This window comes from Carassius auratus, unplaced genomic scaffold (assembly GCF_003368295.1).
Source record: "Carassius auratus strain Wakin unplaced genomic scaffold, ASM336829v1 scaf_tig00021493, whole genome shotgun sequence".
Taxonomy (NCBI): domain Eukaryota; kingdom Metazoa; phylum Chordata; class Actinopteri; order Cypriniformes; family Cyprinidae; genus Carassius; species Carassius auratus.
In genome coordinates this window covers 63,883-80,000 of record NW_020525115.1, presented here as the reverse complement: position 1 = coordinate 80,000, position 16,118 = coordinate 63,883, and the positions used below count along the sequence as shown (strand labels likewise).

At 36.2% G+C, this 16,118-nt stretch overlaps 1 protein-coding gene across 2 annotated transcripts in view; it reads left to right on the top strand.

Annotated features, from left to right (window-relative positions):
- The window catches only part of LOC113076926 (thrombospondin-2-like), a 16,033-nt gene extending 1,452 nt beyond the window's left edge, over positions 1–14,581 (top strand). For both annotated transcript variants that reach the window (XM_026249541.1, XM_026249542.1), the window contains exons 3-21: positions 103–659; positions 956–1,040; positions 2,618–2,820; positions 3,283–3,517; positions 3,845–4,015; positions 4,098–4,274; positions 5,174–5,347; positions 5,519–5,646; positions 5,886–6,038; positions 7,234–7,452; positions 8,690–8,797; positions 8,907–9,066; positions 9,169–9,287; positions 9,376–9,610; positions 11,559–11,786; positions 11,881–12,152; positions 12,302–12,399; positions 12,930–13,069; positions 13,286–14,581. In XM_026249541.1, the coding sequence (XP_026105326.1) occupies positions 103–659; positions 956–1,040; positions 2,618–2,820; positions 3,283–3,517; positions 3,845–4,015; positions 4,098–4,274; positions 5,174–5,347; positions 5,519–5,646; positions 5,886–6,038; positions 7,234–7,452; positions 8,690–8,797; positions 8,907–9,066; positions 9,169–9,287; positions 9,376–9,610; positions 11,559–11,786; positions 11,881–12,152; positions 12,302–12,399; positions 12,930–13,069; positions 13,286–13,293 (3,470 nt within the window). In that variant the 3' untranslated portion in view covers positions 13,294–14,581. The remainder of the gene's footprint in view (positions 1–102; positions 660–955; positions 1,041–2,617; positions 2,821–3,282; positions 3,518–3,844; positions 4,016–4,097; positions 4,275–5,173; positions 5,348–5,518; positions 5,647–5,885; positions 6,039–7,233; positions 7,453–8,689; positions 8,798–8,906; positions 9,067–9,168; positions 9,288–9,375; positions 9,611–11,558; positions 11,787–11,880; positions 12,153–12,301; positions 12,400–12,929; positions 13,070–13,285) is intronic.
- The last annotated feature ends 1,537 nt before the right edge of the window (positions 14,582–16,118 follow it).

The window sequence follows — 16,118 nt, the reverse complement described above, 5'->3', positions numbered from 1 at the left end:
TTCCATATGGTTCAATAAACATGGAGTCAGATGTGGTATTTAGTTACAAATTGAATATAGATGAATCAAATGTAAAATAACAAAACATGTACCCATTTTTAGATGCAGAACTGGAAGATGACACAGTTTTTGACATGTTTGAAACCAGTGGGATCACACACAAGACTATCGGTGTGAAGCTTTTTAAAGGCCTTGACAGCGATGCTCCAGCATATCGCTTCATCCGGTTCGACCAGCTCCCCTCAGTCAGCTCCTTTGCACTACAAAAACTTCTTTTGCAGATTCAAAACAATGAAGGCTTCATTCTGACCGCCACTCTGCGCCAGGACCGGACATCCCGTGGAACCATTCTTGCACTGGAAGGCCCCAGAGAGCGCAGACAGTTTGAAGTTGTTTCAGACGGAAGAACCAACACATTAGATCTGGTGTACTGGTGGGCTGATGGCTCACGCAATGTGATCTCTTTTGAGGATGTAGACCTCTCGGATTCACAGTGGAAGAATCTAACACTCTATGTGCATGGAGAGACGGCAACTTTGTACATTGGTTGTGGACTTATTGATAGCTTTATTCTAGATGAACCTTTCTATGAACACCTGAGCGCCACAGGTGGTCATATGTATGTGGCCAAAGGGGCCACACGAGAAAGCCATTTTAGGGTATGTTTGACCTTCCGTTATCAAGTAAAGTAAAGTGCATGCCAGGAGAAATCATTAAGACATAAGCTACAGGATATCAAGAATAGTAACAAATACATTTTTGCTCTTTGTACAGCAATTTATTTGGCATTTGTAGTAGCAGTGCATGCAAAGCAAGTTGTTGGAAAATGAGTAATAAATTACAGCTGCTCCTCCAGTGTTCTGTAAATCCAATCCAACTTCCCAGTCCTGGGAGATATATGTGAACGGTTGAAAATTGGCAAAGTTAGCCTGACAACAGCTGTTGTTTCTTTCAGGGCTTGCTGCAGAATGTACGTTTTATCTTTGACACCCCACTTGAGGACATTCTGGAGAGCAGGGGATGTGATCTTGGAAACCCAGGTAGGAGGGGCTTGTGAGTCTTAACATTCTTTTATCCCTGTTATCCAGCCAAAAAAGATTTGTGGGATCAAGATGAAGTTCCTGTTTAATTGGAACTGCTGTAGGAATACACAGGAAGGGATTCGTTCTATAATGATGTCCACTTTTGTTGGAATATTTTGTGTTTAGGCTTTCTTCAGTGTCAGCTGAATGGTTGCTGTGGAAAGAATAGGTTCTTAAGCTGCAGACTTTTAACCTCCTTTGCTCAGGGGAAGGTTTTTGGCTCTTGACACTTATATCTCTTAATAAACATGTTTAGTGTGGCTCACGCTTGTGGAGACCTCTGTGCAAACTCACTCAGATTAACAGTAACCAGCGTGACTAAATAAATTATTAGCTTGGTATTGCCATAATGTGCATGTATTAAAACCCTGTATTTGTCTAAATAGGCCATCCATCAATCCCTTCTGACTTTGCAAGTGTTTTCAGAGCACATCGGCCCTGGTGATTTGGGTTTAAGATTGATATGTTTTTGTAATTTTACAAATATTGCATGTAGTTCATCTTTAGATTCTTTTATAATTATTTTAACTTGTTAGAAGCAAACGGACCATGTGTGTGGTCAAATAGATAGGTCAGTAGGTCATAAGGCCAGGAAGATAGGAAGGGCGGTTAAAGTTAAACATAAATGCAACCACACACACTCACACTGCCACATACACACAGACACACACTATAGCCCCCTGAGAATTAAAAGAGTTCCACAAATATAGAAAAATGTCCTGGCTTCACATAAGGGAGTTCAAACTCAAGTAGTATCATGATGTAGAAATGTTTGGAATGTCTTGAGTATGTTCAACAAATACCTCTTTATGCATGATGTTAATATAGCCTACACATAATTGTTCCATTAAGGTCTAATCTAAATGTTGTTTTTTGTTTTTAATAATGGTTTATTGGGGTAAATCACACTACTTCCCCACCCAGACTTTAGTATTGTACTATTCCTTCTGAACTACTTAAAAATAACTTTAAAAAATATTGCTTCTAAAGACGGTGACCAAGAATTCCTGAGATAGGTCTGTGTGCCTAGAAATAGTTTGCTCACGGTTCCATGTGTGTTACATCACAGGAGCCAATGAAACGTTTTCATTTGACATCCTATTACAATCTTCAAGCGCCTAAGTGTCGTGTATAAAGAGCTTTATTGCAAACAGGTTTAGCTGTCACGCTGTGAGATACCCAATGTCTGCATTCTCAGTCTTTGTATTTGCCTTAAAGGTGAAGTGTGTAATTTTTCAGACATTATAAGACTTTCTCTTATCACACCTTGCTCAAATTATTATACTTACCCAGTTCTGTGACCAATGGCCGATGCAGTTTTCTTTTTTGTTTTTGTTTTTCAGATCTTTCTCATTTGCACTGCTTTTTACTTAATGATCAGTATCTTAAATGTTGGATATTGCAGTATACACTACAGTACTTCAAATGTTTGGGATGGCAAAACGAAGTGTCTTATGCTCTCCCAGACTGGATTCATGATGTGCTGGTCTGTTCATGAAGCAAAACTAATCAGAATTTATTCTCTCTTTCCTAAGTCGAGGTGAATGTAGTCAGCGAGAGTGAAGAAGAGGTGGATGTTCCATCTTCAATTGCCACCAACGTGATTACAGATGTTTCAGCAACCAGCTCCTCAGAGCAGATGTGTGAACATTCTTGTGAAGAGCTGGCCAACCTCTTCCAGGAGCTCAAGGGTCTCAGAGTTGTAGTTAGCAACCTCATAGATGGTCTGCAGAAAGTGGTGAGTCCTGTTGTGTTGCTTTGTAACCTGTGTTATCCTACACCTAAACAAAACCGGACACCTACTGTATAACTTATAATTACTTATATTGTAATTTAGAAAAGAGAGGCTAACCTTTCCTCTAAGATATAACACGCAGATATAGTATGCCATATTGTTGAAGTTAACTGATTTTGTCAGATGTTTGAGAAATGTGATGGCAGTTATGTTTGTGGGCACATGAACAGGATAGTTGGACCATAATTTGGTATCTACCCACATAACTGTGGCTTGAATGTGAGCTCAGTAAATCACTGTGTTAAACGTTTTCTGTTGGAAAAAAGCTAAAATTTTCAATGCGTGAAAATTTATAGTTATTTTGACTGCTGGTTATGTTTGAATGTGCGGAAAGACTGCATTGCATGACGTCTCATTGCAGCATGAAGATGAACAACTGTGATTCATTTCATACTGACTTTTTAGACAGAAGAAAACACGGCGATGAAGGAGGCACTAAATAAGATGCAGAGTCTTTCAGAGCAGGCTATGTGCTGGCAAGATGGTCGAGTGTTTGAGGACAAAGAGGACTGGATTGTAGATAGCTGTACTAAATGTACCTGCCAAGAAGGAAAAGTTATTTGTCGTCAGATCACTTGTCCTCCAGTGGCATGTGCCAATCCATCCTTCATCGATGGCGAATGTTGTCCAGTTTGCCTTCGTAAGTAGATGCACAAACAGAGATATAGTTCAACCAATTTTTTTTTGCCTTTTATTTATGTCTTTGGTAACACAATTTAAATAGTTTTAACATGATTCAATACTACTTGAATAAAAAACAAAATATATTTTTTAATAAAATTAAAAATGCATACATTTATTCAGCTTTAATTCAGCTAACCTGATTTTTTTTAAATCTTACAGACTCCAATCTTTTTGTTTGTTTAAATATAGTACAGTCCTAAAAACACGCAGCATATACTGTATATATTATTTGTATATATATATTCTTATGTTGTTGTATTTTTTTATTTTTTATTTTGTCTAGCATTGGATAGTGAAGATGGCTGGTCTCCATGGTCAGAGTGGACTCGGTGCACAGTCACATGTGGAAGTGGCACTCAACAGAGGGGGCGCTCTTGTGATGACACAAGCAATACATGTTTTGGACCCTCGATTCAGACACGCAAGTGCAGTTTGGGAAAATGTGACCGCAGAGGTATGAATACAACCACTGTATGTGTGATAAGTGGCAGTGTATCATTGTAACATGCTTATAACATTGTGTTTTGCACTAATAGTTCGTAAAGATGGTGGCTGGAGCTTATGGTCTCCATGGTCATCCTGCTCAGTGACGTGTGGAGAGGGACTGATCACACGTATCCGTCTCTGCAATGCTCCTGTTCCACAAAGAGGTGGAAAGGACTGTGAAGGTGATGGACGAGAGACACAGAGCTGTAACACAAACCCCTGTCCGAGTGAGTATTGTGTATTTAATCACCACTGTTATATTTAACGTCAAATTGAAAAAAAAATGTAATGCTGTTAAACATTAACTTCTACAATCCTACAAAACTTAAAGCTCATTCCCAATTTGAGCCCAAGCACACACGTGCTCATAAAGAAACCATCTCATCCATCCTGATGTTCAGATCTTAACTGGAAAACATTGAGAGCATTATATAATTCTTTCCAGGGGTTATATTATCATTAGAGCTGAACGGTACACAATTTGGCCAGTTTGTTCAATCAGAGAATTGTGACAAAGATGCTCATGATAAAGCAGATGACTGGGAACACCCCCCAATCAGGGGCTAATGAATGTTTAGGATCTGGGCTAACTTTTAGTTTCTAAACAGCAGTGCCTGCCAGAAAAGGGCATGCTATGTGTATTGTGCCTGCTTATTTGGGGTGTTTATGTGTTATTTCCGCATTAGCCAGGAATGTGCAAGCACACATTGGAGGCATTACATAACATAACATTTGGTCCAAAATAAAATCCAAGTTAATCCATATGTAAATATGTTTTTAGCTAGTTTTATTAGCTAGTTTCATTACATCAATATCAGTTCTTTGAAGTCTGCACTAGAATTTCTGTGCTGTGTTCTTTTAAAATTGCATACGCTGAACAATGGCACAATAAAACGAAATAACCAGTTTAATACAAAACAAAAATTTAATAACAAGCAGATGGAGTTTGTCACATTAAAAACACAACATACTACTTTATGTTTTAAAATTATATTAACACTAATTTCATAAGGTCACAAAACAGATGGCATAGATTCCGTAAGGGGGCACTTAGTCCCTACAAATAGATTTGTGCATCAAACAATTAAGGTGGGATATCTAAAGTAACCCATATTGTGCCATTTAGTTGATGGTGGCTGGGGTCCATGGTCTCTCTGGGAAACATGTTCGGCTACATGTGGAGGGGGTCTGAAGAGTCGCTTTAGGGAGTGTAACAGCCCTGAACCACAGCATGGAGGAAGGAAGTGTCTTGGAGACTCCATTGAAAATGAAGTATGCAACCGACAAGAGTGTCCTATTGGTGAGAAAAACAAACTTGTGACCAAAATATGTTGCATATATGCATATATAGAGTGCTTTTCCCTTTCAACCTAAAAACCTAAAACTTTCTTAGCATTAGACATGGAAATTAAGAAAGAAAGAATAATATGTCATGTTTTACGCTGAAACGAGTGCTGTGTTGATTTTACAGATGGCTGTCTTTCGAACCCTTGCTTCGCCGGAGTCGAGTGTATCACGGCTTCTGATGGATCCTGGGAGTGTGGACGCTGCCCAAATGGTTACAGTGGCAATGGAACTTTCTGTAAAGATGTCAATGAGGTGAGCAAAATGATTACATCAAAATACTTCTGAACAAACTTGTAACTCTAAGTATTAAACTTGCCATGTTTAGGTTTCAAACCAAATAGCTGTCTGTTGACTCACATATATTTACACTGAAAAAGGAACCAAAAGCCATATCCAGACGTCAGAATATCATGGAGACTGGGGGTCAGTTATTTTAACATGCCAACCACTTGATGTTTCTATTTCTCTCCTTTGAATTCTGCGGTGTGCAGTGCGATATGGTGTCAGATCTGTGTCATAAGGTGGGTGGCCTACAGCAATGTGTGAATACAGACCCCGGATTCCACTGTCTCCCCTGCCCCCCGCGCTACAAAGGGACTCAGCCCTACGGCATGGGAGTGGAGTCAGCTAAAGTCAACAAACAGGTCAGTCATATATACATAACCCCGCATAACACTTACCACCGAGCAGCTAATTTACATCCATTCTCCCAACAGATACCTTCAGCATTGAGCTCTCAAAGTTCTGGGTCCATGTGTGTTTAAATAGACAAAGGGCCCTATTTTAACGATCTGAAACGCAAGTGTCAAAGCGCGAAGCGCAAGTAACTTTGTGGGCGGGTCTCGGCGCTGTTGCTATTTTCCCGGCGGGATAAATGCCTCTTGCGCCCAGCGCAAATCTAAAGTGGGTTGGTCTGAAGTAGCTTCATTATTCATAGGTGTGGTTTGGGCGTAACGTGAAATAAACCAATCAGAGCGTCATCCAACATTCCCTTTAAAAGCAGGTGCGCAAGTTCCATTATGGATTGCTATTATTATGGAGTATTTACCAGGCGCACGCCAGGAGCGGTTCACAGCCGAGGAGACTGATGTTCTTGTAAGAGCAGTGAAAGACAGATAAGTTGTGTTGTATGGGGATGGGAGAAACCCACCCAAAATAGCGTCGGTTAAACAGGCGTGGGAGAAAATAGCCACAATTGTTTCATCGATTTTTTTTTCCTGGTTCCTGACGGACAAACCAATTTGTCAGATGTCCTTATATACATATATGACCTCAAACATGTCTGATCCTTAATTACTACAATTAGCCTGAATAATTTGTAAGCTAGATTTATGCCTATTTTTTCACATCTTCGTGGCACACCACAATGACTTCCGTCATCTCATGTGTTAATATTTTTTAGTGTAACAGTTTATGATTTGCAAAAATAACTGTTGCATCTGTGTAGATTACATGAGCAAAGTGTATGCGCGTTGTGCACGCTATACATTATGGTCAAGCATGCGCCCTTAAAATAGCATAATGAACAATGCGCAACGCGCCACTGACTTTAGACTAGGTTTTTTCTGGTCAGTGGTGCAATTGTTTAATGGAACAGCAAAATAGCACCAGGGATTGTTTGCGCCGGAACACGCCTCCTTTTTTTGCGCTGAACCGCCCAGGGAGCGCAAGTTCATTCACTAGTTTAGCGACGTGCTTCTGTGGAGGGAAAAGCGCGCTTTGCGCGGGTGCAAAATAGGAATGACACATGCGTCGGTGTACAAAGTCAATTGCGCTGGGTGCAAGATAGGGCCCAAAGTTTCAATAGCTGTTGTTGGTTTTTTCCCCCTATGAATATAGGTGTGTGAACCCTACAACCCCTGCAAGGACAACAGCCATAGTTGCCACAAGTATGCGTTATGCATCTTCCTTAGTCACTTCAGTGACCCAATGTACAAGTGTGAGTGCCGTATTGGTTATGCTGGAGATGGCATCATCTGCGGAGAGGACTTTGATTTGGATGGATGGCCCAACCAGGATCTTGTGTGTGGAGCAAATGCCACCTACCATTGCAAAAAGGTACTACATAACTACATTAATCAGTATCATGCCCACTGACCATGAACTTGAGGAGTGTTTTGATTTGGCCCAGTGTTTACTGTCTATCGTGCCTTTTGGAATCTTATATTTTATATCCCTAAAATGTCTTTGTGGTGAAGTGTTTAGCCAAAGGGAAAAAGAGCAAAAGGTATAATTTCATTGTTCTTCTCCTGTGATTAATAATTGCTTGAATTATGTCATGACACACCGTGGAGAAAAACCAGAACCAGAATCTGCAAGACATCATAGATCTGATGCCTGGGAAGCAAAGAGAGCCAAGCGAGAAAGCAATAAAGAATAAAATATGCGCACATAATAAATAAAGGATAAAATTGGTAAAGCACAGAATGAAGAATTGAGATATCATAGCAAAAGAAGCTTGAAATTTCTAGTATGTGGGTGATTTGATATGAATAACTATTAGTGACACATTTCTTTGTTTCACAAAGCACACTAAAAAAGGATTGCTTCCAGAATAATTTCATGAAAAACATCTTGCGTGTGTACATATGTAGTTATATAAACACAATAATTCAAAGATTTTTTGTAAGAATTCTCTTATGCTTATCAAGATGGCATTTATTTGTTAGAAATACAGTAAAAACAGTAATTTTGTGGGGGAAAAAATATTACAATATTAAATAACTGTTTTCTGTTTTCTTTATTGTCAAATGTAATTTAATCCTGTGATGGCAAAGCTGAATTTTCAGCAGCCATTACTCCAGTTAAGGGATCTTTCAGAAATCATTCTAATATGTTGATTTTGGGGCTCACGAAACATTTCATATTATTATAAATTTTTCTAAGCCGCTGTGTTTCTTAAGGTTTTTGTGGAAACCATGAAAAAAAATGTCAGGGTTGTGTGATGAATAGAAAGTTCATATACATTATGAAAATTATTTTTTTTAAACATTATTTTGTTATTTTGTTTTGTTGTGGTGGCTTGTTTTTCTACATTTCACAGGTGTGTCACCACATGCAGTTCAGGGGAGAAGAACATAATTTCTAATGCTAAATCTTTCACTCAGGAAGATATGCAGGTTGCGACAGATGCTTTCTTTAAAAGACATTAAGTCGCATTTTAGTAGTCTTTAGTTTTCGGCTGCGATTTACTCAGTCAGATTATGATTTTTACGAATAAATACGCACTGCTTATGCTTTCACCGTGAAAAGGCCCGTGTTTCTTACTTACAACTGTATTTTGCAATCTCTGCAGGACAACTGTCCGACTTTACCCAACTCTGGTCAAGAGGACTTTGACAATGATGGGCAAGGAGATGCTTGTGATAAAGATGATGACAATGATGAAATTGTGGATGAAAGGGTGAGGCAGATTTAATACATGTGAGGTTTATGGACTTGTCTTCATGCTGCTGACTTGTATAATAGACTGTGTGCTATAGACACATATATGTATATGATATTTCTTCCAGGACAACTGCCCCCTGATGTATAACCCCAGGCAGTATGACTATGACAAGGATGATGTTGGAGACCGGTGTGATAACTGCCCGTATGAGCATAACCCTGCTCAGACCGACACTGACAACAATGGGGAAGGAGATGCCTGTTCTATTGATATGGATGGAGATGGTACAAAAAGCCTTGATCCTCATTTATAATCCATGTGTCCCCTTTTTGGATTGCAACAGATGTGATTCATGTCCTTTTCTTTTTTTTTCTTTCTGTTCTTAGAGATTCTAAACCAGCGAGACAACTGCCCTCTCATTTACAACACAGACCAGAAAGACACAGATTTAGATGGTGTCGGAGACCAGTGTGATAACTGCCCCTTAGTTCACAACCCACAGCAGGTCTGGAGAAAAATGGCAACTGAGTGCTTTTGTAGTTTTTTAACATCTTTATTCATTTTTTAATGAATGTACCATTTTGTTTTTGCAGACGGATGCAGATAACGATCTAATTGGAGACCAGTGTGATGACAACCAGGACATAGATGAAGATGGCCATCAAAATAACATGGATAACTGCCCGTACATAAGCAATGCTAACCAAGCCGACCACGACGGAGATGGGAAAGGAGATGCTTGTGATTTTGATGATGATAATGATGGCATTCCCGATGACCGAGATAACTGCAGACTAGTTTCCAACAAGGACCAAACAGACTCTGATGGTAAAAACACTACTTAGGTAGTTATATATACTAAATAAAAAATAAAAAAAATCCCTCCTAATTTGGTCTCTTTTTATAGTAAAAAATATATATATCATTAATAAATAAATAAAAAATGGATTATTTTGATAACACTTTACAGTAAGTTCCTATCAATTAAAGTTAGTCAGTGCATTAACTCACAATAACTAACATTGAGCAATACATTTGTTATAGTATTTATTAAACTTTATAAAAAAATACTGTGCATTAACTCAAAATAACTAACATTGAGCAATACATTTGTTATAGTATTTAATAAACTTTATAAAATAAAAATACTTAGATTAATAAATGCTTTAGAATTGGTCACATTCACTAATGTAGTTAATGTTAACAATTGAAACCTTATTTTAAAATGGTACCTATATTTTTTAGGGATGCATGATGTATTGGTACCAAATGAGAAATAAAAAATATGTATGTTTATCGTTGATAATTGCATTTTTTGATTATTGTAGGTCCTTTATTATAAAATATGTTGTATAAAATATTACCAATAAAATTATAAGAACAACTTATTTAAACATGTTAGAAATATATATATATATATATATATATATATATATATATATATATATATATATATATATATATATATATATATATATATATATATATATATATATATATATATATACACACACACACACATATATATATATATATATATATATATATATATATACACACACATGTATATATATATATATATATATATATATATATATATATATATATACACATATACATATATATACATATACATATACATATACATATACATATACATATACATATATATATATATATATATATATATATATATATATATATATACATATATATACATATATATATATATAAAGTAATACTTTATGCATATATATATATACCGGCGCCACACTAAAACGTCTTATAGAACCCTTCATATCTCGCTTCATATATCATATATAATTTCTGGTCTTTACCATTTCACTCCAGAATAAGGAATGTGTTAAAATAATGATGTGATTAATTATTGATATATGGCATCACGTGGACAGTTGTTCTGCAGATTACCAGAGAAAACGGATAAACAACGTTGAGAATTTCCCTCTGGGCTCCTCACACCTGTTTGTCTTGATACACAATCCTGCATTCAATTTTTGTGTCATGCAAGAGTCTGTTGTTTTGGATGTTGTTCATATTTCCTATGAGGGTTGTCCAAAAATCTGTCCCATTAAAAAGAAAATCAAAGACGAGGCATAAAATGCAGACAGATAAGAAATGCATAAGTTTCTCGGCATCTAAAATGCTGAAGGGTTGCATCCCGGGGAAGTACTCCACATCTTTTTGTGTTTTATGAGGTATTTTAGACATAGATATACACAGCTTGACATTAAGCCTAAAACTTATAATGGTTGAAAAAGTTCTCTGTTGTCATGCCATGCTTACTGCTTGTGTTTTCTTTTATAAAGTGGATTTGAAATTTAAATGAGGCTAAATTTGCCTTGGCGTTCCAAAGAGTTTTCATTTCAGCAGCCCTCTGATCTCTGAAGTGCTCGCTGAAGCTGTCATGGTCTATGGGGAGATTGGAGATCTTGAGGTTTGGTTGGCTTAAAGAGACAATCCTAAAGCTTTGGGAAAAGCTATTGTTTTCCAAAAGGACAAGTACCTCTTGGTTGAGACTATACTGTGACGCCAGTAGTTTGCAGATCAAATGATTGAATGTTTTCAAGCTTAGATTTAAATTTCAAGATCAGTGGCTTTGGAGTTATGGAGTATAACACGAACGGTGTATACAGTATGGCTTTATATGACCTCATAATCTCATAATGATCTGTTTATAATTATTTGTCTAGTTTAACCTTCTTTGACATTCAACCTACTGTAGCAGTTGGTTTAATGTCCTTATGTTTTCTTTCAGGTGATGGCCGTGGTGACGCCTGTGAGAATGATTTCGACAACGACAAAGTCCCGGATATCTTCGATGCGTGCCCGGAAAACAATGCCATCAGTGTCACAGATTTCCGGAAGTTTCAAATGGTGCACCTCGACCCCAAGGGAACCACGCAGATTGATCCCAACTGGGTGGTCCGAAACCAGGGCAAAGAGCTCGTGCAAACTGCCAACTCTGACCCTGGAATTGCAGTGGGTAAGTGAGCTGTAATGGAAACATTACCAAACATAAAAAGCTAAAACGTGCCAGTATTGATTTTTAATGCGATTGTCTTTCTGCACAATATCAGGCTTTGATGAGTTCAGTGCTGTAGATTTCAGCGGGACCTTCTATGTGAATACAGACAGGGATGATGACTATGCAGGTTTTGTGTTTGGATACCAGTCTAGTCGACGTTTTTACGTAGTGATGTGGAAACAGATCACGCAGACGTACTGGGAAGAAAGGCCATCAAAGGCGTTTGGCATCTCTGGCGTCTCTCTCAAGGTGGTCAACTCCACCACGGGCACTGGGAAAAATCTACGCAATGCATTATGGCACACAGGCAACACCAAACAGCAGGTGAACTCTCCCTTCACTTGTATTAGCCCTGACTAATTCTCTTTTCATGCCATTACAAACAATAAGCTATCCAATTAATTCCCATGATTCAAAGCAGTGCTGTCTGTCTTAGTGCTCAAAATGATGGATGGCTCTCCAATATCGTTTAGGTACGCACTCTGTGGCACGACCCAAAGAATATTGGCTGGAAAGACTATACCGCCTACCGCTGGCATCTCATCCACAGACCGAAGACTGGCTTCATTAGGTACAGACTCAGACTTTCACTATTACAAGTAAATAGTAAATCTCCTTTACTATTCAAAGACACATTTTATTGTAATATAATATAATATAATATAATATAATATAATATAATATAATATAATATAATATAATATAATATAATATAATATAATATAATATATACAAATTATATATGTAAAGTATTTTATAAATAACATTATGAATATAATGTTTATTATTTTTTATACTATATAACAATATATATTTAAAAAAAAAAGTTTTATTAGGCATAGACTATTGTTTTAAACAGCAACTATCTATTGTTTTCCTACACATATATTTTTGTGAAATGCATATATTTGAATAGAATAGAAGATAATAGAATTTTTACATTATATAAAATTATATAAAATATGTACATTTGATCAAATATATTATAAATATAATTAATGTGTAGTATATTCTATACATTTTATAACATATCAATATTAAAAAATTATGTGAAAATGTTATGTTTATAAAAAATATGTAATTATTATTTTTTTCTCCCAGAGTTGTTGTGTATGAAGGCAAGCAGATCATGGCAGACTCAGGACCCATTTATGACCAGACATTTACAGGTGGAAGAATCGGGTTATTCGTTTTCTCCCAGGAGGCCGTCGTCTTCTCTGACCTCAAATATGAATGCAGAGGTGAACAAATTTACACTTCATTTACAGATAAAAATATATTTGAATATCCTGTGATCTTCCTTTTTATATATATATATATATATATATATATATATATATATATATATATATATATATATATATATATATATATATATATATATATATATATATATATATTAATAATATTATTATTATTATAATTATTATTATTATCTTTTTGTTTTTTGTTTTCAGATAATTGAGTGTGATTGGTGTACTCTATCTCCTGTCATGGACTTTTCTGGTCAAGGAAAAACCGGATCAGTGTAGTGCCTTTATAAAAAAAAAAATAATAATAATAATAAAAAAATACTTTCTGCAATAAGGGCCCACATGAGAGAAGAACTCAGATCCACAGACCAGAGGTGCCTTCAAGAAGTGAATATACCTTCAGTTGGCCAAGTATGAAAGAAAACAAAAGTTTGGTCAGCATTGCTTTAGATTCTCAGTTACCTGTTGCACAAATAATCTTTGTAATGCTACATTAAGTCCTGCCATCTTGAATATGAACCCAAGGCTCTGAGTGTTAAGGGTTTATAGTTTTCATTCAGTATCATTTATTCTTTCATATGTCATTCTCGTGATTTTTGTGGAGAAAATTTGTTGTGGCTTTTGTGTTCGTTGCAAGCATTAAGGGGAGATGTATTATATTCAGACCTTTTCTACTATCTACTGTAACTTATTTGTGTTTTTGTTTTGTTATTTCTGGTTATTAGTTATCATTCCTTTTGTATTGTATCCTTCACTGACAAATTGTAAATACTTATTTATTTGTTTGCATTGACACATTTTACAGATGAGGTTTAAAAGAATGTTTTGCATATGTTATCAAATTGCATTCAAATCCGTAAGGCTTTGTCATTGGCTATTACTGTACAGTATCTACATAGAAAATGAATGTGACAAGAGGAAGTGTAATGTAATGTTTCACATTTCTTTTAAACTACAGAGCCTGCATGTAAGTAACCATCGCTTAACACCCGTCCTCAGTGATCCCAGCCGCAGAGACTTTTCTCGCTCTCATAGGTACAATGGTAACAAACCTGGATTGAGATCTCAGTAGCTCTCCAGTTTCTAGGTCACCGTAACTTGGCATTGAACCAGCAATTTTGAAGGTTTCCACTTCACCAGCACACTCTTTTCTGTCTTATTATTCAATAAGAAAGCACCATTCAGGAAATTGGCAGTGAGAGATTTAATATAACATTCATGTATTTATGAGCTGATTAAGAATGATATATTACGCCTCTTGTGTACATGCTTTAAATGTCAACTTGTTTAATTTACAGTCCTTTCATTCACCTCACAATACAGAGCACTTCATTAGATGTTAGTTTCAGAAATCATCTACAGTGTATTGCTTGCTGCTAATCACATTTTTAGGTATCATCTTGTTTTTATTAACTAACAGATGGTTGTTTTTGCTATTTTGATCACCCGTGCTTTTCATGGCAATTATGTGTTCACTTTTGTCAATAAAATTGAATAAACTACATGACTCAGTTATAAAAAAAAATACAAATTTAATTTGTCAGTTATTGCAAAATCGATAGATTTCAGTAGCCTAATAAAAGCCACAAAAATAAATTGTTTTAATGTTTCATTGTTTTAAAGATTGTGACAAATATGTCAGTCATACAGAAATGAAAAGATTTCTGCACTTATTCAACTATTTGTATCTGTTTGATTTGATTTGAAAATAACCATATTTTGCATTTATTCAAATTGCTAATAATCAGCATAAAACTGTTCATTGTGAAAACTGGTAGTTTAAAGCACAAACATGGTGAAAATGTGGCTAGCTGTGGAACAAACATCAGGTGAAATGTATCGAGTTTGAAGCAAATTGGATTGATTGATCAATGATAAATATATAAACATGATTATTTGTTAATTTAAAATACATTCACTTCATTAGTCCTATTCTTCAGATATCTTACCTGCTTCATTTATGTATGACTGACATTGTGCATCACATTCATTTCATTAGTTTGTTAAAACTGTGTAATCCAAATGGATGGAAATATTATATGCAATTCATATACATAAATCTTAAATTTAGACCTTCATATTACCTTTTAGTTTGGGTTGCCTCATGACACTACTAAGTGCATCTTTAATGATCCAATTCTTAATTTAAAATAAACCAATTTTAAATGAGTGGTTTAATTCATTAATGCAAATGAAGTCCCATGTCCAATTCTGGTAGTGTTTTTCTCTCTTCCATCTGGTGATCCTCTGGGCTCTTTTTGGAGCATTTAGAGGAAAACATTTAGTGCTTGGTAGGATTAAGACGGCATGTTGTCCTGCAGTAATTCTGGTCTCTGAAAGAGTGCCCACATTTCACTGCTTTCAGATGCTGCAAAGTATTTTGAAAAGCATTGACGTGGTTAAGATATGCGAGCATAAGTGTGTTTTCGTGTGCATGCAGCTGACACAACTGTGCAATTAGGACATAATTTAGAGGAAGTGCTGTGTTCAATTTAATGATCGGGCCACATAGGGAAACAATTTTTTGCCAACAGACAGAGATACATGCATGTGGAGTATCTGAGGCTGATTCGGTTCATCTTTCATGTGGGGAATCTGTGGTTTTTAAAAGCAGAGAATTTTTTGAAACTGGAGAGAATCATGAAATATGTCATCTTTGTGCTAGATGCACATAAATGATGCTCTCTTAATGCTTGGATGTTGTGTTTCCATTATTTAGTAGACCTATAACCAGATCCAGCTGTGCTCACAGTACACTGCAAACCATGATGAACCTAATGCTTGTGCTGTCATTTTCATGTGGAGACATCAGACATAGGTGAGGCACAAAACGGTGAGAAAGGAAGAAAGAGATCTCAAAGGAAGCTTTTAAGTTTGTTTCTGTAAAACATAAATTAAAAACTAAAGCCTTTGCAATATATTGTATGACTGAAGCATTCTGGGTAATAAAATGAAACACAAGATACTGCAGGACCACAGTGTTCTTTACTGTTTTGAACAATAACACTGTGTCAAGGTCCATTTACCTCAGATGAAC